Source organism: Larimichthys crocea, chromosome VI (genome assembly GCF_000972845.2).
Source record: "Larimichthys crocea isolate SSNF chromosome VI, L_crocea_2.0, whole genome shotgun sequence".
In the NCBI taxonomy this organism is placed as follows: Eukaryota; Metazoa; Chordata; class Actinopteri; family Sciaenidae; genus Larimichthys; species Larimichthys crocea.
In genome coordinates this window covers 19,182,546-19,206,550 of record NC_040016.1, presented here as the reverse complement: position 1 = coordinate 19,206,550, position 24,005 = coordinate 19,182,546, and the positions used below count along the sequence as shown (strand labels likewise).

The window sequence follows — 24,005 nt, the reverse complement described above, 5'->3', positions numbered from 1 at the left end:
GAACAACGGTAGGCACCATTAACATTTGCATCATAGTATCAAAATAATAATAGATAATAGCTGGAGGTCTTTAGGAGTTTTTTAAAGGTAAAGAGGGACGCCCCTGCTCTGGTAGGAACTGGAACAACAAACGACAAGTGTTCAAATTAGGGTTATACTGGGGTTCAGGTGTTTTAATTCGTGTGTATCCTGTCTTTTGCATGTCTCCTGCACTTTGCTTATTTGGCCTGTGCTTTACTGAGGCTAGCAGGGAGAGATAATTATAAATCAGTAGTACAAGGTTAGGAGAGACAGGCTAGGGGAGTACCATTTGGATATAAAACATAATGCTCATTGCTGTTGTTATGATATTATCTGTATCAGTGGGGAGGTGTCCGAGACAGCCCATAAAAAAAAAAAAAAGTATAAGAAACAACAGTTAGAGCTCCTCAGGGAGCCTTTTCTCTATAACCCCTTTTTGTGTGTTGCACTGTTAAACGCTCCTTCTTGTACAAGAATAATAAATTCAACTTAAACTTTAATACTTTGAATCCAGTCTTCCTTAATAAAGGAAACTGGAGGAGCGCAACGGTCGTGCGTGTTATGGAATTTTCTATCCTTAGGTTACACGAGGTCACGTGTGGGCCTTGAGGTCCTCAGCAGTATTAGTTGTTTGGCTTTGGTTGGGAACTGTAGGTGCCAGTCTATCTCAACACTGTGGTGGCCAGGGTCAAAGAGACCTATTGCTGCCTTCCTTGACATAATAGAGCTTGCAGTTGACGGTCCAATCTGCGTAAACAGACATCTGTGTCTCCAGACTAGAATATGCTGACAATAACACCTGCATGAGTAAAATTGTGGTGTTATCTTGGGATTTAAAGTCGATCCACCAGGATGAGTTGGGCAGAATGTGAGACCGACTCAGGCACTTCTGATGAACTTTGAGAGTGTCTCTAATTCTCCCTGATCAAACACCAATACATAATACAGCATAAGACATCAGAGGCTCCTGAACACTTTCTTCCCTCCTGACCTCATCATTGACCTTTGACTTCAGCAGTTTTTCCACAACAGTGAGGTAGCATATGCCTGTTATAAGGGCGTTCAAGTAGGTAGGTGCAGACGACTTTGAGCATTAGCGATTGTTTGTGTTGCATGTACCGTAATTTTCGGACTATTGAACACATCAAGGGCGTTCAAGTAGGTAGGTGCAGACGACTGAATGTACTGTAATTTCCGGACTATTGAACGCATCTGAATATAAGCCGCTAAATTAAAAAACAAAAAAAAAACATTTCAAACTGTGCCTGAAAATTGGCAGTACGATACCAACACGGCATCAACATGAGATGCCAAGACTGAGTGCAGTAGCTCTACTTCCTTCTTTGACGGCCAGATTGATTGCAACTTAAAAGCTGCATCATATGCATTTTTTCATGTGTCTTCCATGATCAGGGTGTGTGCATGATGCGCAAATGACAAAATGACAAAATCAAAAGCTCTTAATCTTTCCCCACAATAAATTAGCCGCACCGTTGTATAGGCCACAGGGTTCAAAGCCTTGTGAAAAAAATAGTGGCTTATAGTCCAAAAATTACGGTAAATGTTTCTGAAACATCAGTATTATTCTTTAATATTTTTTTGTTTGTTTGTTTTTTATTGTTTGCACATTAATATGGAAACAGGGGCCTCCAATAGCGTCTTGCACAGGGCCCCCCAGGCCGCTGGAAGCGGCCCTGCACAGCCACTTGTCGTTGCAATGCTCGCCGCGGCCTGCAGGGGGCGCCAAGCAGCCGAGAGGGCGCGCGGAGACGACAACGATACTCTCGCGTGGACTCGCGTGGACTGACGTCATTCCATGATGGCTGAAGATCCTGGCGGAACATTTTTCAACTTCTCTCTCATTTTTCTTTCTTTCTCTCCACCTCCGCTTGCCATAGAGACATGGCAGGAATCACAGGCCCGCTAAACGCCCACAGATCATTGGTGTCGACATGCCCAAGAAAGGGAACCGAAAACGGCTGAAATTCAAGGCCGGGGACGTTTGTTCGGAATCAGGTAAAGCTCCGTCCGCCCGCCGTTAGAGGAGAAATAGTTCCCCCTGCAGTCCAACACAACGTCGATATTTGACTCCAGTATTAATCAAATCACCTGTTTACTCAGTCACTTCTAATATTAGGTAAACAAATAAATGCTGACGTCACTTGTTGTTGTTTCTCCAGTGACCGTTGCTGATTATGCTGATGCCGACCCAGCCGTGGTGAAGTCAGGGAGGGTGAAGAAGGCTGTAGCCAATGCAGTCCAAAAAGAAGGTGAGCTTCTTAATAATAATAATAATAATAATTAATAATTATTATAATAATACATTTTATTTCATAGGCGCCTTTCTGTCACCTTATAATTAATAAAAGTAGACAGCAAATAACAAAAACAAACACCATAAAAGTATCAAATTACAAGAATGCAACATTAAAAACAGGTTAAAATAACACAATGCACTTGAATCAGATGGAAAAGGTGATTTTAAACAGGTGGGTTTTTAAGTGCTGTTGCAGGACAGGGGTGATGTGGTGGATGGAAGAGGTTCTGGTGATGATGCATGGACCAATGCACCATGCATGGAGGAAGGAGGTGACTGAGGCTATGAACCAAGGATGGCAGGGGTGTGAGGAGTAAAGGAGGGATGGAGGTGGCAATAGACGGACCGGGTGATGTTGATTATGATTATGATGCAAAAATTTCTCATAGAAATGGATGGGAAAGAAGAAAAAAATTTTGGGAGACACTTTCAACAATGAACTGCTCTGGGATATTTTCACAGAGAGACTTCATTTAAACTTTAAAATGTAGGTACTCTTGCCTTCTCTTCAGTGATTCACTTCACTCATCGACAGCTTTTACGGTCTTTAAACTATCAAGGCTTAAAGTTGAGCAGGTGTTTACTCAAATTTCTGGGTTTATAATAGATGTGTATTGCGCGGAATGTTTGAGCTAGAGTGGATGACATCATCAGCTAGAGTGAGGAGCAGAGAGAAAAATCAGTGAAAAAATAAAACGTATTCGACTACCGTGGCTTCGAATGCCCCACTACAGACATGATTTATACATAGAAACGTAGGAAAATTTGTCTTCTCACTCACATTCGTCTGCTAAAGCTGTCAGCCTTATAGTTTTGGCGTAACACACAAAGATGCGTAAGCAACACCCATCCACAGCCCCATAGACTGTTATGTTAAAAAGGCGGGAACATTTCTGGAGGAAAGCAGAAGTAACGCTTCTTTGAATCGCTCTAAAGGGCACATTTCTTCGCTTTATCAACACAAAATAACTATGTAGGCGTTCAGGAAGGGCTCAGGATGCTCCCAGTGATTTCGGTTCAATGATTGGAAATACGGTTTGGCCAGAAATCCTTCCTGTTCGAGGGGTGGTCTCAGCATTCTCTCTCTCTCTGTCAGCATTTCCAACTGACATTCTAACAGGTGCAGTAACTGCTCTGCTGATTAGGGCCGGCAGTTTGTCCTGGTTGCTTGGCAACCTCAAGCCTGCCTGAAGGAGGAGAGAGGGCAGCGGCTATTCACAAAATAAGAGTCCCTTCAAAATAAGGCAGTAAAGGCAACGGCCCACTCGCCACTCTCAAAATTTCTGTGGACTTTTTTTTTTTTTTTGGTCATTATATACTGTTATTAACAATAACATTACCATCATACATCATCACATCTATCTATCAATTATGGTGTCGCTTGGTCTTGTCTGGAAAGTGTTTTAATATAACACTCTGTGTTTCAGTGAAATTACTCTGTGGCCTGGAAGCCTCTCAAGGAGCTGTAGAGGAGGTTGTTTCGTCTGCAGCGAGTGTCACAGCAGATGCTTTGGACAGCAGTGATGACCTCGACCCCGAAGAAGATGAAAATGAAACTAAAGTGGCCCACAAGAAGAAAAACAAGAGGAGAAAGGGTGTGTTTTTGTTAAGTATGCACATGTTAAACGTGGAGGAGGCAACATTTTGGAAAATACAGTCACCTTACCAGGGTATTAACTGATTGAATATTGAATATTGTCTTCACAGAAAGCAGTGAGAGCAGCGATGGGGCGGTGTATCCAGTGGATATCTGGTTGGTGCTCGCCTCCTACATCCGGCCCGAGGATGTGTGCAGATTTGCTCTGATCTGCAGGAATGCCTGGACAGTCACGTGCACTGCAGCTTTTTGGACCAGGCTCTACAGACGGTGAGGTGGTTTTATTGATTAACAGTGTGCAGTAAGTGATGGAAATGATGTAACAGAAATGTGGAGTGTTTATATATTTTTTTTCTCTGTCTGAAACCCTGAAAACTGTGAACTGAAGACAGTTTGATGGTATTTCAGTCGAGTAAACTGACATTTTTTTTCTATCCCACCCTCCGTCTCCTTCACAGACATTACAAGATTGATGTTGACTTGCCGTTTCGACTCCAGCCCGACTCTATGGACAAGTTGCGTTTTTTACGGGCCCGCGTGATTCGCTCCCTTTTCCATTTGTATGAGCCGTTCGACCTGCGTGTTTCCAAAATTCCTGCCCTGCCAGAATCCACGCCCACAACCTTGCTCAACTCCAAGGTAAATGATCTGATGCGCCATCAGTCACCTACAGACGTGCAGCTAAAGTTTTGTTTTTTAAATTTGCATTTTTATTTTCAAAATAAGAAAGGCACCTGGAAGAAACATATATGTGTGAAAACAAACTGGAGTCTTTCACAGTGTGGTTAATAATGTTTCCTGTTGCAGTGTTTACTGTTCTGGGTCAGAAAGGTGACAGGGACTCGGCCAGAGGCATTGTGGGAGTTCAACTTCAAGTTTTTAAAGCAGGTAATCATGCACTGCACTTCTTTTCTAATGTGATCATCTTTTACAAAGTCCAGGGCAACCAGATGCTGGTAAAATGTGCAAGAGTTTGGTAGATTTGTCTCACTCACCAGCTGAAAAATAGTTGTAATCTATTGAGTGGTCAGTTAAACTAGTAAACCTGATAAACTCCACTTGCCATTTGCCCAGTGGACACGGTTGTCGTTGCTGTCGTCGTGTTGATCTTTGTGTCTTTCTGTGATCATCTGAATCCCAGCAGGGACACGGGAAGAATGGTACCGCCAACTCTTTGTGCATGCCCAGACAATACGAAGATGTCCACAGGAACCCAGACTCTGACTGCTACATGCTTCAGGTCACCACCCTCAACTTCATCTTCACCCCCGTGGTCATGGGCATGACGCTGACCCTGGTTAGTAACTCTTGGATTTCGGTGGATCTTGGCTGCTGTTTCTTATGGTAGAGAGCAACCATTCACCATAACCCATATTTTAATATCAAAATACTGAGTGAAAGTAACTGAAGTGACTAAATGACAAACAGCTATGGCCTACATAACTAACCAGTGTAGTTTCATTTAATGATATGATCTCCAGCTCAGATGTCAGTCCCTGTTCAGTTCAGTGATGCTAAAGATTAGGTTGAGCTTCACGTGTTGGTAGAAAACTGGTTTGTATGATATGGTACAAACTATTTGCAGTAAGAGCAGTGACTCTTATTCTCCTAAAATCATTTGTATGTAATATAATCAGCTCAAAGTAACACCGAGATCAGGGAGGGACAACATGGAAACCTTGTCCAGTAGCCATAAAATGGTTTAGAGACCAAGCTGTGTTTTTAATTCGATTAAATAAATGAGATATTAATCTCTTAGCTGTTCACAAATGGCTTCCTCTAAGACGTTAGACATGACAGGGAGCATTGGGGTGATAAGTGTTGGGTAGGCCATTTGAGAAGGGCTTGAAATTTGATGGAGCAAGGCCAGAGAACAGAAGAGGTGGACCTGCAAGAAAACAGGGGAAGTTGTAGTTCTTGACACGTTCAGTCTGCTTTATCTAATATTCTGCATCAAAGATTAAATATTGATCATGAACTTGAGTATCTTTAACTCCTCTCCTCGTCTAAACTGGTCACGTTTTTGTCTTTCTCATAGTTCACGATCAACGTAAGCACAGACATGCGCCACCACCGCGTTCGTTTGCTGTTCCAGGACTCGCCGCTCCACCGGGGGAAGAGGAGGGGGGATCAGGGTGGGACCCATGTGGTGTTGGACCCCGTACAGAGTGTGAAGCTCATGGACTGGTGGCATCCGCAGTACCCCTCCTCACCCTACATTTAGGAGTCCTGCCCCCCCACCTCACCCCTACTACAGCACCAAGAACCCTGCTGTTATCTCATCGCCAAACAGAAATATGATACCGGATGATTCTGGTGTTATTTTCAGTAGATGTTAAACAAAGCCAGAATTAACTGGCCCTGAGATTGGATGCAAACGTCAAAATCATGTTGCATGTCCATCCACTATCCCAAATATCACAGTTCCTTATCCATTTGTACTGGATGTAAATGTACTGCAGAATTGTCCCATATGAATTATTCTTAGGGAGACTGGGCTTATTATTATAATTATGTATTTAAATCTGCCGTGCCCACACTTTCCACATTTCTCAGCTTTAGCACTTCCTCTTTTTTTTTTTTTTTAAACACGGAGTAGTAAGACTGAGCAATATGGAAAAAGAAATAAACGTCACAGTAGCAAGATCATCATCATCTGAAATCAGTAACTGTTTTTATATGAAAAAAAAACTGCCATCATATTAAGTAAGTTCATAATTTTTTGGAAAAGCGAGGTCGAACTGAAACTTTTGAGTTTCAAGAGAAATCTAATGACAAACTTTTGTGTAGTGATCTCAGACAAAAGTGCATAATGTTTCACAATATTGGGAATAACTGTGATGTGATCACAGCGATAGCCGTCGATGTATTGCTCAGCCCTACAGACATGGCGAAGAGCGACTTGTAACATTTGGAGTTACAGGTCGCATAAAAAGATTCACAGGTTTGCTGCATGCTGTGTGACTGAAGAGTTTTTAAAGCTCGTGGATCAACAGGGTGGAACATTTGTAACCATCCTCCTTTGGTTTGTTTTTTTAAAGCTCACTTGAAAATGTAAATGTACTCAAACATCTTGAATTTGCGTCGGTTTGAGTTTTGACGATTTTACGACATTATTTAACAGATTAATATTTTAAAACCACTTTTTTTTTGGTGTATTCAACTCAAGGCAGCCTCACTTTAGTATTATTTGAATATCGATGACACTGCTCTACACTGAAGGGGCCAAAGAGATGATTTACCTCAGACATCATCCACTCATCTGGGCATTGTGTCTTTTTCTTTGTGGTGTTTCTTGGCGGAACACATTTTGATTTGTCTCTTTGCCAAGCACTATGTGAGCCGCGCCCTCTAACTGCCTCTTGTGTAAACTTTGAATGTCTCGAAGTGTTCTGTCTTTCTAAGTGTTGAATGTGAGTAGAAATATACCAATCACAAGCTTGATTATGATGGAGAGGAAGGGAAAGAGAGCTACCATTGACATTGATTTATCCATCCATCATTCACCCTGGATTGATTTGCATATTGTAAATGGAAAAACAAAGACATTACATCAACCACACGCAGTTTATTCTTTGAGAAATAAAAAGATCACAGTAGCCCGACGTAGAAGAGAGCGGGATGTTCTAGCAGCAGTCGATTGTTGATCTAGTTTTATCAGACAGGAGTTCGATTGTTAAATAAACTTAGTGCACTGAAATAAAAACTGAAACTGCCCATCCAAAACGCCTCCAGTCTTCTGTCCTGAAATGTTGAACACGAGTTCACTTCCCTCTTGTGGTTGTACAGCGTATTGTATAATCTGTTATCCATGCACCAGTTTTCTGCATTTGTTGGCTCGGTCAGTGGATAATATAAGATCCTATTTCATATCTCCCTATATGTATAAATGCTCTTCATGCTTTAGTCGCACCAAGTGGACAGTACTCCTCTGAAACAGCCAGACAAAACAGAAATGAGACCTAGTGTGCAGAGTCAGTGTACAGAAATGTGAGCTTTGGAGTTGAGCATGGATCAACGTTAAGCTTTAAGTTTAAAGACACACAATGCGAGGAACACCTGTGCAAACTATTACATAACTCAAGCTTGAAGCCATGGCCTCAAACACTCCAGGCAACCTCGCCCACTATTTGTTTTTTTTAACATTTGAAGGGATCTAAGATTAAAAAATGAAAACTTTTTTTTTTTTGGATCACACTGTGTTGCACACGGTTTGTATGCATCCTAAATATATTACACTGAAACTTTAATTGTGACTCAGCTAAACAGATCATAAATATTTATAAGACCTGAAGCCACAATCTTAAATAAATAAATAATAAACGACAGTCCTGTTGATCTTGGAAGTGTTCTGGCTAAAGTTAGAGGAGCTTGTAAAAACTCTCTTTGCAGTCAACAGGCATCACGTCACCTCCTCAAAATACCGCAGTCTGTGCCGAGGACACGAGAAGTACTACATTTCCCAGAAAGCCCCGCGGCGCGCTGTGCCATTGGCGGTGGCACAGGTGACCGCAGACGCTCCGAGTTGTGACAACATCTCGACGGGGCTAAACGAAAACAAATTAGCCTGCGGAGGTGCCAGGTTGTTCACGTTGTAGCTGCTTTGTGGAAATACAAACACACACAAAAAAAGCTGCGGAGAGAGTTTCCTCTTTTTTTTTTATTCTGCTTTTAAACTTTTCTTTCTTTGGTGTCAGTGTCAGGGCAGGTTTGGTATTATCAGCGCGCATGAGAGAAGCGGACACGCACTTTTCCTGAACCTGACTGCCTCGTTCTGTCTGACCTTCACATCGGGTAAGTGATATTTCACCGCTCGCTTCACCACCACCACCTCCACCACCTCTGCAAACCCCGCCGGCTCACTTTTTAAAGTGCGTATTCCTCGCTTGGCACTCAAAAAGTTCAAAATGGAAAGTCGCCTTTACTTATTATTTGCCCTTTGGAAAAAATGAAAGGAGAACCAAAACAAATCATTGCAAAAATATTGTGACTGCATTGTGTAGACGTCACAAGTAGTTGCTTGCTTACAGTCATAAAGTTTCCATACAGCTCCAGACTGCAAGCATCACAAATCACAGAGCAGCTTTGTAAAAGTTTGTAAAAAGATATTTAAAAAAAACTGATTTGAGTTTGTTTTTAGTTGTAGTAAATAGATTTTTTTTGCAAAATTCAAATATATAAATAATAAAACGACATAAGTCCATGTTAAATCACAAGCATCACAAATCACAGAGCAGCTTTGTCAAAGTTTGTAAAAAGAAAAAAAACTGATTTGAGTTTGTTTTTAGTTGTAGTAAATAGATTTCTTGCAAAATTCAAATATATAAATAATAAAACAACATGTTAAATTCTTCTTTCTGACCACTGTGTGACCCTCTGCTGTTCCACTCCCCCCCTCTCTCTCTGACTATCATCAGTGAGTCTCTGCAGAGGAGCTGGCCATTTATAAAGCAGCAGCCAGAGCCGGTATCAGTAACAACACCTCAGCCCAGTGGTATGCTGCTATGTATAAGCTGTGACTGTAAAGTGTACATATCGTAATACTCTGCTGCTTATTCCAGTACTTTGCTTCAAAGTCCTCCATGGTGCAAATACAAAAATAATGAAGGCGACAGCGACTATTTCTGCCCCCACCGTTGTCCACTGCTGTGTGGGCTTTAATTACATACCGTGTGTTTATTATTAGTGTGTGTGCGTGTTGAATGGAGGGTACAATTCGTTATGCCAGATGCTATCCAGTAGTGCCATGTCTGTTTTTTTCTTTTGTATCCATTAATGACATTTGACATGTACCTGGGCTTTTACAAGGAGCTTCATGTTTTATTGAGTTCTAGTCTTGAACAGGGTGAAGCTATTTGAACATTTCCAGTTTTCTGAGTGAAAGAAAAGCTTTGTTTTATCTTCTTCTGCTCTGTCTGAAAGTCTGTAGCCCGACCTGCGTGGCTCCTTAGGGTATATGTGCCTCCGTACATCACACCGACGAAGTATTTGACATTAGAGCACAGTCCCTGACCTCTGTGATCACCCATATCATTCTCCAGAGAACACAATAAGGTGGAAAAGGTCAAGAGCCGAAAAGTCACAACAGGTCTAATAGCTTGTACTTCTTTCAAGCTACTTTCGTTCTGAGTGCATTACTAAGAAATTTCCCTTTTTAGGCATTTATCGTGCTGCTCATCCAGCAGTGACCATGTCGTATCATGTTGATGTTCTTATGAAGTGACCTTTGAGAAAGAAATTATGAATCAATAGCTCAGCTATCCCAATAAACTACATCATGTGATGACAGTAATGACAGCGAGTGGGTAGAAATATGTTTGCAAGGTGTTTCTCTTAATCTTGTTTCCAGTAAGATGAGTTTGTTTTGCGGGGAAGTCGCCCACAGATGTCGGTGAACCACACTGAGAACTTGGGTTTCTTGGTGACACAAGTATTCTCCCATGAGTTTCAAAATAAAAGACACGCGATACAGAAGGACACGTGTGGTTGTTCACTATTACTTAGACGCACAGATGGGCATTCACATGCATTGGGGGCAGGTTCAGCTCCAGGACCTGCATTTACGTATGTGATCGTACCACGTTACCCTGGTGCAGTATTGTAGCTTTGCGAATCAACAGTTATGTCATTGCACGTTTAAACCCTGAATCACCTGGTAAAAGACACAAATCTCTCCGGTTTGTCTGTCTCTTCTTTTTCCTCTTTGTCTGCCTCCTCCTCATTTCTGTGATTCCATGAATGAATTAAAACATTTCCGTTGCTAACCCGATCAAAGTGACAGATTTACTGCCCCGCAGCCCTGGCACACAGATTGGCTTCCACATCTCAATAAATAAATTGAATTGAATTGTAATTTTATCATGTGCCCTGTGGTTTGTTTTTTAGATAATCTTTCTAACTAAAATCAAAACAGAAAAATTGCTGTAAATATCTGCTGCCTTCTGTATATAACACAGTATCAGACAGTCTTTACCAATAAGGGAAAAAACCTTAAATAAACCTGACATAATAACCAGTTCTCTAAGAGCCGTGTAGACCTTAACCTGCCTCTCTCAGTACCAAAAAGCTGTGTGCAGTGTACAAGTTAAGAATGGGACAGTCGCACATAGAGAAGTGAGCGGGGTTATGGAGTGCACGCAGCACAAAAGGTCAGGGGTTAGTTAACATACTGAGCTGCGAGGTCGCTGTCAGCGAGGTCAGAGGTGAGCGGCCAGTATGTAGAGCAGCGATGACACCCGACAGACTGACCGCGCTCTCTCTCTAACCTGGCCATCAAAGGCAAACAGGGTCGAGTTTCAAAGAGTAACACCTCACAGAGAGAGGTGACCGCTTTGAGTTTTAACTCTTCTAATGAGCAGACTACGTTTCCCAGCCACATGGTTTTTGTGTGTCTCATCGCCTTGTCACAAAAGTGCACAGATTGGCAGGAGTGTGCTGTGTATATGGAAAACTGTGTGTGTGGGTCATATTTTCAGCCTCATTGCACTCGTGTCCGCTTGTAAGTGTTTGGGATGGGGTTAATTTTCATCAGGTAAACAGATGCAGCGGTGGATATACACACACACACACATGCAGGCACACTGACTAGGCTCAATGGGTGTACTCTAGTGTGAAAGAGCATCAGGTGTGTGTGTGTGTGTAAACACAGCTTCATCCGTTTGCCATATGGACAGATCTCCCATGACCTGGATAGTTTTCTTTGTGACTCGACCGGGAAAAGATGAACGAGGAACTGTCTTCATGAACAAACCGAAAGGTCGAAACGAATTACCGTAAATGTTTGTCACTACAAGACGGACTTTTTAGCCGCAGGAATGACCGCCTGGCATGTGCCGCATGACAACATGACCCATGATCTAGCTGAGGTGAGTGTGGGTGGGACATTTTAGGGCATGTGCTGAATGTGTGACTCCACTTCCTCATCTAATCTCCACTCCACTGTTTCAGATCCTCTTTTGACTGACAGACAGTAGTGATGGGCTCGCGCAGCCTCTCTTTTTTTTTTTTTCCCTCTGCGAGAATGGCGTCTCAGTTGCAACACACCGCAGCTGCCTTTGTGTGTATGTTTGGACCGTGTGCTTGTTAGTATGAACCGCAGGGGGTCTGCAGTCGTAGCTGTCTGCGACATTAGCTCTCAGAGGCCCACAATGGATTTCCAAGAACTGTATTTCTTGGAAATCTAGTAAAATGTTCATCTAAGGTTGCCTCATGTCAGTGTGATTGTTTCGCAAGCTTGTTTTCCTCGTGTGTTACTAACATTAGGCAACCTGACGTGTCTCCCCTGCAGTTTCACTTTTGGATTGCAAATAGCTTAATACAGCGTTGAAGATTTGGTTTAGTCTGCTTATACGTAACCCTCACACAAAATCTAGAAGCTCTCATGAACGCTGCCACCTGCTCCCTTAATGTTTGCCCTCTGTGCTCCTCAGACAGGTCGTGTCGATTCAATTACAGCAGTCTGTCTGCGTACTGCCAGCGACGTGACTAATGGCAATAAAAACAGGAAATCTGTTTCTCTCAACAACATGTTGGATCATGTTCCGTCTGCTTTCAAGCCTTCTATCAAATCATCTGTTACCGACTGTCGACTCATCTGTCACAATGTCCCTTTTGATTTGACAGACTGTGATTTACTGATTGTCTTCAGCGTGTGGCTGGTATTGATGTCAGAGCCTTTGGACTGGTTTTCACCTTTTTATCTGCTCAGCCTTTTTCAGTGAAGATGGAACAGTTTTGCTCGTAGCTCACACAGGGTCTCATCTATACGTTCGTGGTTGATCAGTCAGCAAACAGCATTTCCTTCCTCTTGTGGTGACACTTTTATTTTATATACAATGTTTAACTGTTTGATTACAAGATTCTTATTAGCTCTTTTCCTATGTGTCTCTAAATCTGTCATTTTACCTGAAGCTGCTGGCTGTTCCTTTTGATTAAAGTAAATCTTTGCTGTGGCCCGTCCACAGACTGGTAAACATCTAGTTGGCTCTCTTGAGTGCAGCCTCAAACCTAGAAACTAGATTAGTCTTTGTTACCAAGTAACCTTTCTGATCAAATCACAGTTTTAATGTATCATTTTCTACTATGGTTTGGAAACTCAGGTTTGCCAAACGCATGTTTGCAAACTATTTACCCAACAGACTTAAAAGAGGAAGAAGAAGGAGAAATGCAACCTTTTGCCCTTTCAAGATCGGCATCAATCAGAGGTGGCAGAAGCATTCAGATGCCTTACTCAAGTACTCAGCTCTAAAATAAATCTAGTAAAAGCAGAAGTACTGATTCAACATACAATACAAGCAAAAATGATAATGGACAGGTCCTGAAATGTATTTTGATTAAAGTGGAAGGACCTGGATTTCAAGGACATTTCAAGGACTACAACAAAAGTAACACATTTTTGAAAATGTAAGGAGTAGAAAGTACAAATATTTGTGTAGAGGATAAAGATCAGAGGTTGTCAGACAAATGTTCAAGTAAAGTACATATACTTTAAGAAAATACTTCCCACCTCTGGCGTCAGCATGCAGTGGTATGACTACATGAATATTTCTACAGATGTGACGGTAGTAAATTGGCCTTGATGAATTTCGAACATCAACGTATCAGGAGAGCTGTTTCAGTGCAGATTATCTGTGTGGTGAATGAATGCTCTCTCTCTGCAGTCAATAGCAGGCGCTCTTCTCTCTTAGAAAGAGACTCTTATCTGCTGGGATTCGTATCTCTGAAAAGCACTCCAGGTTTAGTAGCAGCACTCCGTTTATTGACAGTTTTTTATTGGGTCATTTCTTCCTCCTCTCCATTAGCGTTCGCTATAGTCTGTGGCAGGATCGGTGGAAATTCAGCGATGCTGTATAAGGATGTGTGAGAATCTGTGCATAGAGATGCATCATTCCTTTGTCTGCGCTCCATGTTTGGTCATAAGAAATAGAAACACGGAGAAAGTGTATGTAGACTTATTTATGATCGCCCTCCCTGAACTCTCCCCGTGTTTTGCATGTGTCCTCTTCTTCACTCAAGTCTCTCTCTGAAGTTGTTTCTTCCCAAAACTGGCTCAAAGGGAGTCACATTCTTCATACTAATGGTAATTAGTTTTCAACTCGTCTACCCACCGAGAACGAAAGCAGGAGAAAGAAAGTGAGAGGGGAGGGTTGAAAGTTTTGTAGAGATCAGGTTTTGGTTTTGTGTGCGTACTTTATCTCACAACTCATCTCCTAAATGCTTTCCATTCCTTCTTCCTGCACTGGAGCGACTCTCAGCCATGCAAAAAGATATGCTGTGCAGCTGGTTATTGCACTATTCCCCTCTAACACACACAAACACACCACCATAAACTCCGTGGAATTAAATGAATATTCATTTTTCTGTGGGGCAGGGATGGCAGGTGGTTTCATCAAACCAGAAGCGCAGGCTTAATACCTAATAAATGAAACTGAGGTCACCTCAGGTCGTATGATGTAACGCTCACAGTATGAGGAAGTGTTTTTCCGGAAAAAATCAGTAGAAAACAGGTCTCGACAACAAACGGGTATTGAAAACGGAAGCATTTTTAACTTCTGCTGGAAGCACCGGTGGATACACACCTGCAAACCCACCTGCATGTTGAGAACGTGCCAAAGATATGAAATATTCAAGGCCGACGTAGAGAGAAACGTGTATGAAAAGAAGCCCAGTGTGTCTATAATAAGTCACATGTGATGTGAAGCCACAAGTGACATCTTTGTTTTGATTATTTCCCTCAGCGTTAGCGGCATCATATCCATATAGAATTATTGACCAATCCTCCGCGGCCCTGCCTATAGCTTGTCGGGTATATTGACTGCACCGTTTGTCCTACTTCACAGAGAGATAGCCCTGGGTTACCATAACTGGGTCAGACTTCACTCCGACATATCAACACTGTCCTCCAACACTTTCAGCAGAGCCACAATGATGGTCTTGTATGTTGTTTGCAAACTCTTTGCAACCATGGTGACCGAGGAAGTAAACAAAAGTAAGACTTGCTTGGTGGACATGTAGAAGAGAGTGTTGGGTGGTGTGTTTATATGTGTGTGTGTGTGTGTGTGTTTGGGTCCTCCCTCCTGCATAGGCCATTGTCAAAAGAGTACAAGGCTGTCTTGGTCAATGATTTCCCCTCCTACACATACGCTTTGCGATTGGCCAGACGTAACAAAAATGCAGCTTTCCCAGCCAATAAGCTGAAGGCCCGGAGGGGTCCTGCCCCCGGACCAAAATAGCCCAGTAAATACACTGCGGGCACTATGAGAACTGGAGCTGGCCCACTGTTAACTGCTTTGTGTACAAACAAGGGATGCTTGTCAGCCGGGTACTGCTGAACCATGCTGGCCTGTGCTCTCCTCTGTTGTGATAGGCACAACTAGCTGAGTGGCACTTTGATACCAGTGTTTGTATTTCTGCATTCAGGGATACAGGATGGGGGGTATGGATGGATGGAGGGGTTCTAATAGTCGGGGTACATACAGGGATGGAAGAAGAGACAGAGCTGTATTAACGTGCCAAAACCTAAAATGCATCATGCAGCATCCATAAAACAAGCCGCTACACATAATGGGCATGGTCTGCACGTGGCCTTTACTGTATGTCTGTGTGACAACCTGAGGCAGACGTGGATTGATTTGCTGATTGATTTTAAATCTGGTCACCCTCTAGTTTAATAAGGCCACAGTAAGTTTTAATAAAGAGGAAAGACTTCAGTGATCGGCCCACGCAGTCTCCAGGCCTCAAACAGTCTCATTTCATAAAGAGCATAAAGTTTTCTCCTCTGAAAACGATTTTTGGACCTGTCATGTGCAGCATTTCCAGGCCCTTTAATGGGCCTGTTGGCAGCTTTGTTGTCTTGTGCGTGTCGGTTATTGGGTTGCCTGTGTGTGTGTCTCTTTGATTGAGAATGTCCAGAATGTCGAGAGGCTAATCTGTGCTCGCTTGTGTTTCGTGTCATAAAAAAAACGGAACGTGCAAGAATGGAGGAGAGGAGACAAGACGAGCGATTCATGACACGACTACTGCTTCTTGTTTTTGTTTGTGAGTTTTATTTAATCTGAACTCCCTGACCTCTCGCAGGGCTCGTATAGAACAGCCAATCACTGAGAAGTAAACACGCAGAGTCCTGCAGCTTCACTGGAGATGCAAAGTATAAGAATACAAAGACGAGCTTCACTTATTAGTAAGAGTTTTTGTCTTCTGATGCAGTTTGGATTCATAACATTTCATCTAGCGATGGGCTCACGGAGGATGTTTTATATAGTTTTAGTAGTGCAAGTTACAAAAATGTGTCACTGCACTGTAGCACCTCACATGTTTAAAACCATCTTGAAATGTTACAACTAATCCGAGGCAACTCAGTGACGTCCCCGTTTAGTCAACTGCCGTCATTACATTTTTTTAAAATCCAGATTTTTTCTTAGAAATCCTCCACCCATTAAATAATCTCTTACGAATGCAGTGACTATGACTTTCAATATATGATATACAGACCCTTTCCAAAAAATTAGAATATCATAGAAAAGTTTACTTATTTCCATAATTCCATTAAAAAGGATACTTTCATAGATTATAGATTCATGGCCCACAGTGCAAATGATTTCAAGTATTTATTTGTTTAATTTTTACAAAATTTGGGCTTCCAGCTCAAAAAACCCACGAAAACAGGAATTCAAAAAATTAGAATACTGTGAAGAAATCAGCCCAAATTTTGCAGGGCATTAATGTTTTTAAGTGGGTGTCACACACTAATCATCTACTAAACTCAAAGCACCTGTCAGACTTGACATAAATAAACAAATAAATACTTGAAATCATTTGAATTGTGGGCCCTGAATCTATAATCTATGAAAGTTTAACCTTTTTAATGGAATTATGGAAATAAGTAAACGTTTCTATGATATTCTAATTTTTTGGAAAGGGTCTGTATATACGACAATGTTATTTCCTGTATGGACTTGGGTTTGCGTGTGTGTGGGAGTGCATTTAAAGAAGTACAAATGCTGATACACGGCCCTGCCGGTCAGGAAAAGCACATGCACAATGACCTGGCAGAAAAAAATAAGGAATCGCATCTGGTGTTTATGAGTGTTTGAGCACGCACACGTGTAGGTGTTGCTGTATGTAAATGCTGCACACTGCTTTAGGAAGGAGGCCGGCCTGAAGGAGGAGTTCCACATTAGAGCAAAAGGAAAAAAAAGAGAAAGAGAGAAGGAGATGAGTTTACTGGACACAGGGCTCCCGTTGTTGTTGCCCCAGACTACGGCATTCAGGCTAATTTAGGGGAAGAGGAGGAGAGTGGGAGGAGGAGCAGAACGAGGAGGAATGGGAAGCTGAGCTGGTGGTTAGAGAGAGAGAGAGAGAGAGAGAGAGAGGCAGGAAGGTGACTAATAGTGACTGTCACTCAGTCTACTGTAACTCAGCCGGTGGAGGGAGGAGTGGCGTCACAACCAGTGAACCGGCATATGAATGCACTAGTCGGTCGGGCCCATCAGCAGGTCTGTGTCAGTGAGTGTGTGTTGTTAACACGTGGAGGTGCAGATTTCTCTCTGGATACACAATGTTGTCTTCGGGATAGTTGGAGAGTTGCTGGTAAGAATCTTAAGTTCATACTTCATCAATATCGGCGTTTATCGTCGCCCGTAGCTGTCGGTTAAGGACGCTGTCGGTTATCTGAGGTCCGTTCACGCTGTTAAATCAAAAATGAAACTACAGATCTGAACACTTTTTGTTTAAAGTATCTCGTAGTTCCCTAAACAGATGCAGAAGCAGCATTTGTTTACTTGCTCTTGACAGTAAACCGACTGTGACATACTGTGTTTTGGCCTTAGCCTGGGGTCACTGCATTGTTTAGCAATGTACGCAATTTAAAAACTGGTTAACTGACGTGTGCTGAGAGATCCTTCGTGATTTTGGAGCACGACACCTGTGAACAACAACAGGTTCGCTGAATGTCAAACCAATATTCTGTATGTGACTTGACACAGGGCGCTGTATGTGTCTAACCAGTTTGGTTACACAGGGAATAGCCTAACCGAGTCTAGATTGTTTTGAAGGGTAAGGGAAGGGTCAAACTGAAAACATGTGACAAAAAGTTACAAACAAAGATTTACGGCTCAGTCCTAGAAACTGTGATATGACAAACACTTGTTCTTTCCCTGGGTTTCCTGCAGAGGAAGTTGCTTCACCGCTGACACGACTAGGAGTTGTGAAAACTGATGGAAGGAAAGGGGAAGTGATGAGTCGTGGTGATAATTGATGATGCCGGTCTATTGTCTTTCCTGAATCTCCTTGTACTTAAATCAGATATGGCTGATTTAACTGCCTATTGTCCTCCTTTCCTCACTAGTAGTCTCACATCACTCTCTTCTCGATGATCTGTGAAGCGTGGTGACCCAGCGGGAAAGCAGGACTGAGTTGACAGATTCAGTCTGGACAAGGGTCCCTCTTGGTCAGCTATATATAGACTGTGTTTAGAAGGTGACAGGCATTGTGATTCACACGCCGTGTTGATGAGTTACGGTGATTCACTCGGATGACCTTCAGAAAGTTGGTTACTGGGCACAAACGTTTCGCCTGTTGGTGGTATTTCATGTCAAAGTACTTTTTAGAGACACGTGAGCGCAGACTGTACATTACGTGCTTTCTGTTGTTTGCTGTTAATCTGCACTTTTTAACCTCAGGCAATGTATAACAAAAGGAAGATGTTTCAGTGCAGCCGAGCGCACAACTCGGTGCAAGAGCATCCTCTTTACTCGTTTGCGTGTTGTCACGAATGAATTTGTAGCAGAAATGCGATAAAATGGCTCGAAAGGAGCGAATGCGACACAAAAAACATCTGCAACTATTTACAGTTTACAATAAACTGAATCAAAACACAGAATTACAGTTGATATATCATCTCTTCACACCATTCGCTGCGTGGTTACACTCTGAGGTATAGCCACGGTCTGTTGCTTCTCATGCTTCCGCCGTGGAAATTCTCCCTTCTAACTTCTTGAGTGTGTGTTGCACACCTGCTGTTTCCCCCTCTGCCTCTCCACTCCACTGCCTCCTCTGTTGCTTTTCCACACGTCAGTCACACACTCGCATATTTTTTTGTATGTTACCGCCATTTGTTCCATCTGTCCATTGTTGCAGTTTTACAAATTATAATCTTCTCCTAACATATATCTATTTTTGTCTTTGTCTCTGTCTGTCTGTCTTGATTTCATTTTCTCCTTTCATACCTCCCATCACCTTTCTCCATCGCTCTGCGCTCCGTGGCCTCCCCGCTGCAGTCTGTCACCAGCATCCAGACATGTAGTCAGCAGCATAAGCCGAGCATATTCGTCCTTGTGAACTCGTTTTCTTCTCAAACAGGTAATTGAACACGTGTGTGTGTGTGTGTGTGCCTGTCTCTGTGCATTAATGTGCTTCTGTGCATGCTGTACTGTGCTGATCGTGGAGCTCCACAGCCATGCTGACTTGAATGACATAAATAGAAAGGAGACCTCACCACTGTGGTGTGTAAACACAACTCCCTTACATCCTGCAACTAAATCCTCAGTATGTCTTGTAATTAGTACAGATGTGACCTGGTAACAGGAGGGTTTTTATATCGAATGCAGAAATGAATGCCAGTCCTGACAGCTTGAAATTGATCCGACTGTCCATCCATCCGTCTGCCAGTCTGTCTGTCTGCATGTCCGTGCAGAATAGCTCAGTGTGTTCTGTCACTAAGGGATACAGCTGTTTGTGTGTGTGTGACACCAAAGAGGAAGGGGGTAAGGACCCCATACTTGCCATGCCAGCCCTGTCACATAATCCTACCCGCCTTACTCGTCTAATGCGTGTGTGTGGTTTAAGAATATTGATACTGTAGGTGTGTTTACATGAAGAGTCTATTGAAAAGGCGCCGTGGAGCAGTGGGCACACTGTAATGTGCATTGTTTATGTTTATGTCCCCCGTTACCCCCCCACCTGCTTGTAAAAAATCACACGCACATATGCATACAGACGCACGCACACTTGCATGCACATACATAATAAAGCAAACAAAAAAAAAACAAAAAAAAAACACAGCATAGCTCAAGGGGAACAGGGTGTTCCTGAAAAGGAGAACAGAGAGCAGAGAGGTTATTTTAGTCATTAGAGCAGGCAGACAGATAACTTAATGCGGAAAGGGCGTGTGAGTGTGTTTGTGCGAGCGCGCATGTGTTTGCGCAGGGATGGAAAGGCTGGTGAAGTGCACGGCGGAGTGTCACATTTGGAACCATCGTGATATTAACAAGGAGTCGGACTAAGCGTTTAATGAGCTGAAATTTAGTATCAAAGCATGAGAAATAATTAGCGACGGTTAGACAAAGACTACAACTTGAGAATGACTTCAACTTGCATGTCTTGACTCTGTGACGGGTGAGCTCGAACAGCTCTCGAGCTGTTTTTCTAATGTGCTTGTGTCTCGGAGCAGGTTAATCTCACTCTGCGTGACCTTGGAGGATTTCTTTCGTCTTCAGTCTCTGTGCAGGACTGCTATTATTACAGAAATAACTCCACTTGTCACACGGCTTTTTCCAATACGTCCATAAATTGTCTCTTGACTTCTGTTAAGCAGCTGTGGCTGCATATGTGTGAATGCACACGCTTTGTTATGAGAGAGCATCTAGGTGTGTGTGTGTGTGTGTGTGTGTGTACGGTCACTTTTCTTGGCATCGCACAGTCAATTCTAAAAATACACACTGCACAAATTAACACCATGTCTCTGAGCACAGGTGCCATTGCCCCACACTGCACCCGGGTGTGAGTGTGTATGTGTACATGTTACACTTTGCACATGCATCCAAAAGCTGTCATCACAATCTGCACAGCGTGCTTGATGTGTTCTGCGCTTCGCTTCTACCTATTGTGTATTGTGAGCTTATGGTTGGCATGTATGTATGTGACCAATCTGTGGCACAATCCAGAATTGACCTCTGACCCGGGCTTCCTCCGCTCTGCATCCTCCCACTGGCTATCAGTGTTTGAAGTGAAGGGGCTGTGACATCACAGCGTCGGACACACAATGGCCGCTGTGTGCCTGTACTGCGTCACAAATGCCTGCTTAGCCCAGTGGATGCCAGGCAATGGGAAGACCCATGTGGGAGATCATGCTGCCTGGTAGCAGTGTGTCACCATATGATATCAGGAAGTGATATTCTGTCAGTATGTGTGTTTGCATGCTGCAGAATGTGTATATGATATATCACGGCTTAGTCACCATTTGAGTCAATACGTGCCATGCTTTACATGTGTTTTAAAATTGCATAGTGTTATGTAATCATTGCTACATCTGCCGTCATAAGCGGGTTCATGTAATCTTAACTCGCGTGCGTTATTAACCAAACCGACCAGTTTGGAACCTCTTTATTTCTCCGGAGGGGATTCAAACCTGTGTCAGAGAGCCAAACGGCGTCAGTGCCACATATGTAGATTCATCTACAACCAGAAAAAACACCGTACACTTGATTTATGTGTGTTATTCCCTCTCAGCGCTGATGTTTTGTTATGAAGTAGCAGCTATTGATTACTGAAGTTGGGGAAGTGTTGAAACTTGACTCTGTTTAGCCTGTTAAGCAGAAACGCTGTAGTTCAGGATAGTTAAATAAGAGGCTCAGTTTACACTTTATGGCTTTGGGCATTGAAAACCTAATTGAGCTCTACGGTGAAACATAATATCGTTGGCTGTGCTCCATCTGGAAGACAACAACTCAATTTTAGTTTTATTTATACAAATAAAATTTGCCTCAAAGGGGATTTAGAGTCTGTGCAGCACACCCTCGGAGCACGGAGCACACGGCCTCCTCTGGCTGGCATTCCTACCTTGCCGATTGAGTTTGGAGATGTAATCACCCCATTTGTCAGACTCTATAAATACACGGTGCAGCATTCCACCACCATGTGTGTGTGTTTGTTGTTTGTCAGTGTAAGCGAGCACCTTGAAAGACCACCTTTCATCGCCAGTCCTAAAGTCTCTAAAGCTCCAGGCGTTTTTTTGCAGTAGGTGCGAAAGGACAGCATCAGTAGCTGCGAGTGTAGTGTGTAGAGAGTGTAGAGCAGAACAGACGACGAGACTCCCCGCTGTGATTGATACTTTTTGTTTATGGATACGAGATGATTTTAGTCCGTTTTGGCGCTTTTGGAGCTGCTGGTGTCAGAGGCTGTCCTCGAGTCCAAGTCCTGCTGCATGTTTGTGTTGGAATGTGTGTGTGTTTCAATGTGTATCTCTGCATGGGTGTGTGTTTTTCATGTGGGCCATCCAATGGGCACAAAGCGGGCAGTGTGTGCCCCCTCGGGTGCTGAAATGTACACTTCGGACAACAGGCGGCTTCAGTCCTCAATAGGAGCTGCCCTTCTTATTGTACCTCACGCACAATGAGCTTTTCTTTCTCTCTCTCTGTCTTTCTCTCGGTGTCTTTCTCTCTTTATGACCATATACAGACAGTGTTTCTGATGAGAGACTGGAGGAATCGGTTTCTGATTGGTTGTTCGGGCCCTGATGTCTCTGTCACTGCTTTGCTGTTTCTAGTTGTCTCGCAGCACATTAACATCAACAGTAGAACGCAGTAGAAACCTGGCTCTTGGTATTTTTCATCATACCTTTGTGGTTCCAGACGAGCTTAGTCATTCAGAGGACGAACACAAGTCATTGCAGAAGGGGAACTATCAATCCTGGGACTCCCCGGTGTTTGTGTGCATGTATGCATGTTTGTGTGTGTGCGTGTATGCGTGTGAGAAAAGAGGAGGATGTGTTACGAAGGGTTTACAGGGGGGTTCTCCATCGTCCTTCTGTTCACATGATCACCCAAGAACAACAAGACCACATGACATCCACAAGACCTGTTCACCATTATGAGGAAGAACCTCGTACTTCACCCTTTCTTTTTTGGGTGGGTGGGACATTTGGGGGGTCAGAGAGTTCGGCAAACTTCCTTCGTACCACAATATCTTCTTTCAATCCTGAGGATAGATATGACAACTTAATTGATAAAGTCAGATCTACACGGAGCGCGCAGAGATTCAGTTTGGTTTGCTGTACTTGCCCAACATGTTCTGGCGCAATACTACACACCCTACTGAAGAGTCTCAGTTACTGTGACATATCCAGTGATTTATTATTCACTTCTTGTCTCCTTACTTGAATTAAAAAATGTAATCTTTTTAAAAAAAACTGCAGTTGTAGTTTAAAAAGGAAAGGCTGATTTACAATGGCCATTTGAAATATTAAAGCAGAGTAACGTGATGTGCGATACCCGAAATGGAAATCCGTCTCACAGCGACAAAGAATCAGCTGCCCAGATAGCTATAAAAATAAATTAATAGGCATAATAGTTGGACAGATTATTACTTATTATTTAATTAGGTATTATCTGAAATGACTTTTAACTTTTGTATTTCTGCATATGCGTTTATGCAACACTCACTCGCTTGTAAAGACGTGACATTTTAGATTGATGACATGGACGATGCCATGAAAAGCCGTCTGGTCTGTTTTTCATACATTTACATACAGGACAGACATCACATGAGACAAACAGCCGGATTTATTCCAGAGAATTTTTCCTCGAGGTGCAGACAGAAAGAGACACTGTAGCAGAGAGAGAGAGAGAGAGAGGGAGCTCCGAGGCATATACACTTAGTAAATAGGATTCTTACAACCTATCTTTGAGCAACTTGTAAACAATCGACTGCGTGCCTTTCATTCAGGAGGAACATAGAGCGCATGTGGGTGGGGAAACGCTCGCCAAGTGTTGCAATAAAGGGTTGTAGGCGTATCTGTGAGTGGAGCAGCACCGGCGCAAAAGATCCGTAGCTGACAGGTGGATGTTAGTGTTGGAAATATGCCACGTTTGCACTCTTACCCAGAATATGATGAGAATCTGTTTCATCGCTGACAGTGATCGGTCCGTGACGTCTTTAGCCTAGTTTGAATGTCATAATTAGCATGAGCGGAGGTTATCTTTTAGTGATGGTTATCTCGAAACGAGGAAGGTAATGCCCAAACTTCAGTTGAGCAGGTCCATCACAACACTGCTAAAGGAACGGGAGAACAAACAC

At 42.9% G+C, this 24,005-nt stretch overlaps 2 protein-coding genes across 10 annotated transcripts in view; both read left to right on the top strand.

Annotated features, from left to right (window-relative positions):
* The first annotated feature begins 1,816 nt into the window (after positions 1-1,816).
* Positions 1,817-7,661, top strand: tmem183a (transmembrane protein 183A). Its single transcript, XM_019256256.2, has 8 exons — positions 1,817-2,037; positions 2,202-2,291; positions 3,766-3,933; positions 4,046-4,205; positions 4,394-4,574; positions 4,743-4,823; positions 5,077-5,232; positions 5,974-7,661. Exons 1-8 carry the CDS (start codon positions 1,974-1,976, stop codon positions 6,157-6,159), a joined length of 1,086 nt encoding a protein of 361 aa, XP_019111801.1. The 5' UTR covers positions 1,817-1,973; the 3' UTR covers positions 6,160-7,661.
* Positions 7,662-8,433: 772 nt separating this feature from the next.
* The window catches only part of tfeb (transcription factor EB), a 28,377-nt gene continuing 12,805 nt past the window's right edge, over positions 8,434-24,005 (top strand). The window contains exons 1-3 of one of the 9 annotated variants that reach the window (XM_027279318.1): positions 8,500-8,517; positions 8,633-8,729; positions 19,211-19,292. The gene's annotated coding sequence lies outside the window, so the exon portion shown is untranslated. Of the gene's footprint in view, positions 8,730-17,132; positions 17,523-19,210; positions 19,293-24,005 lie in introns of those variants that run through there. The other 8 variants (XM_019256868.2, XM_027279319.1, XM_019256869.2 and 5 more) reach the window with 8 other exon arrangements.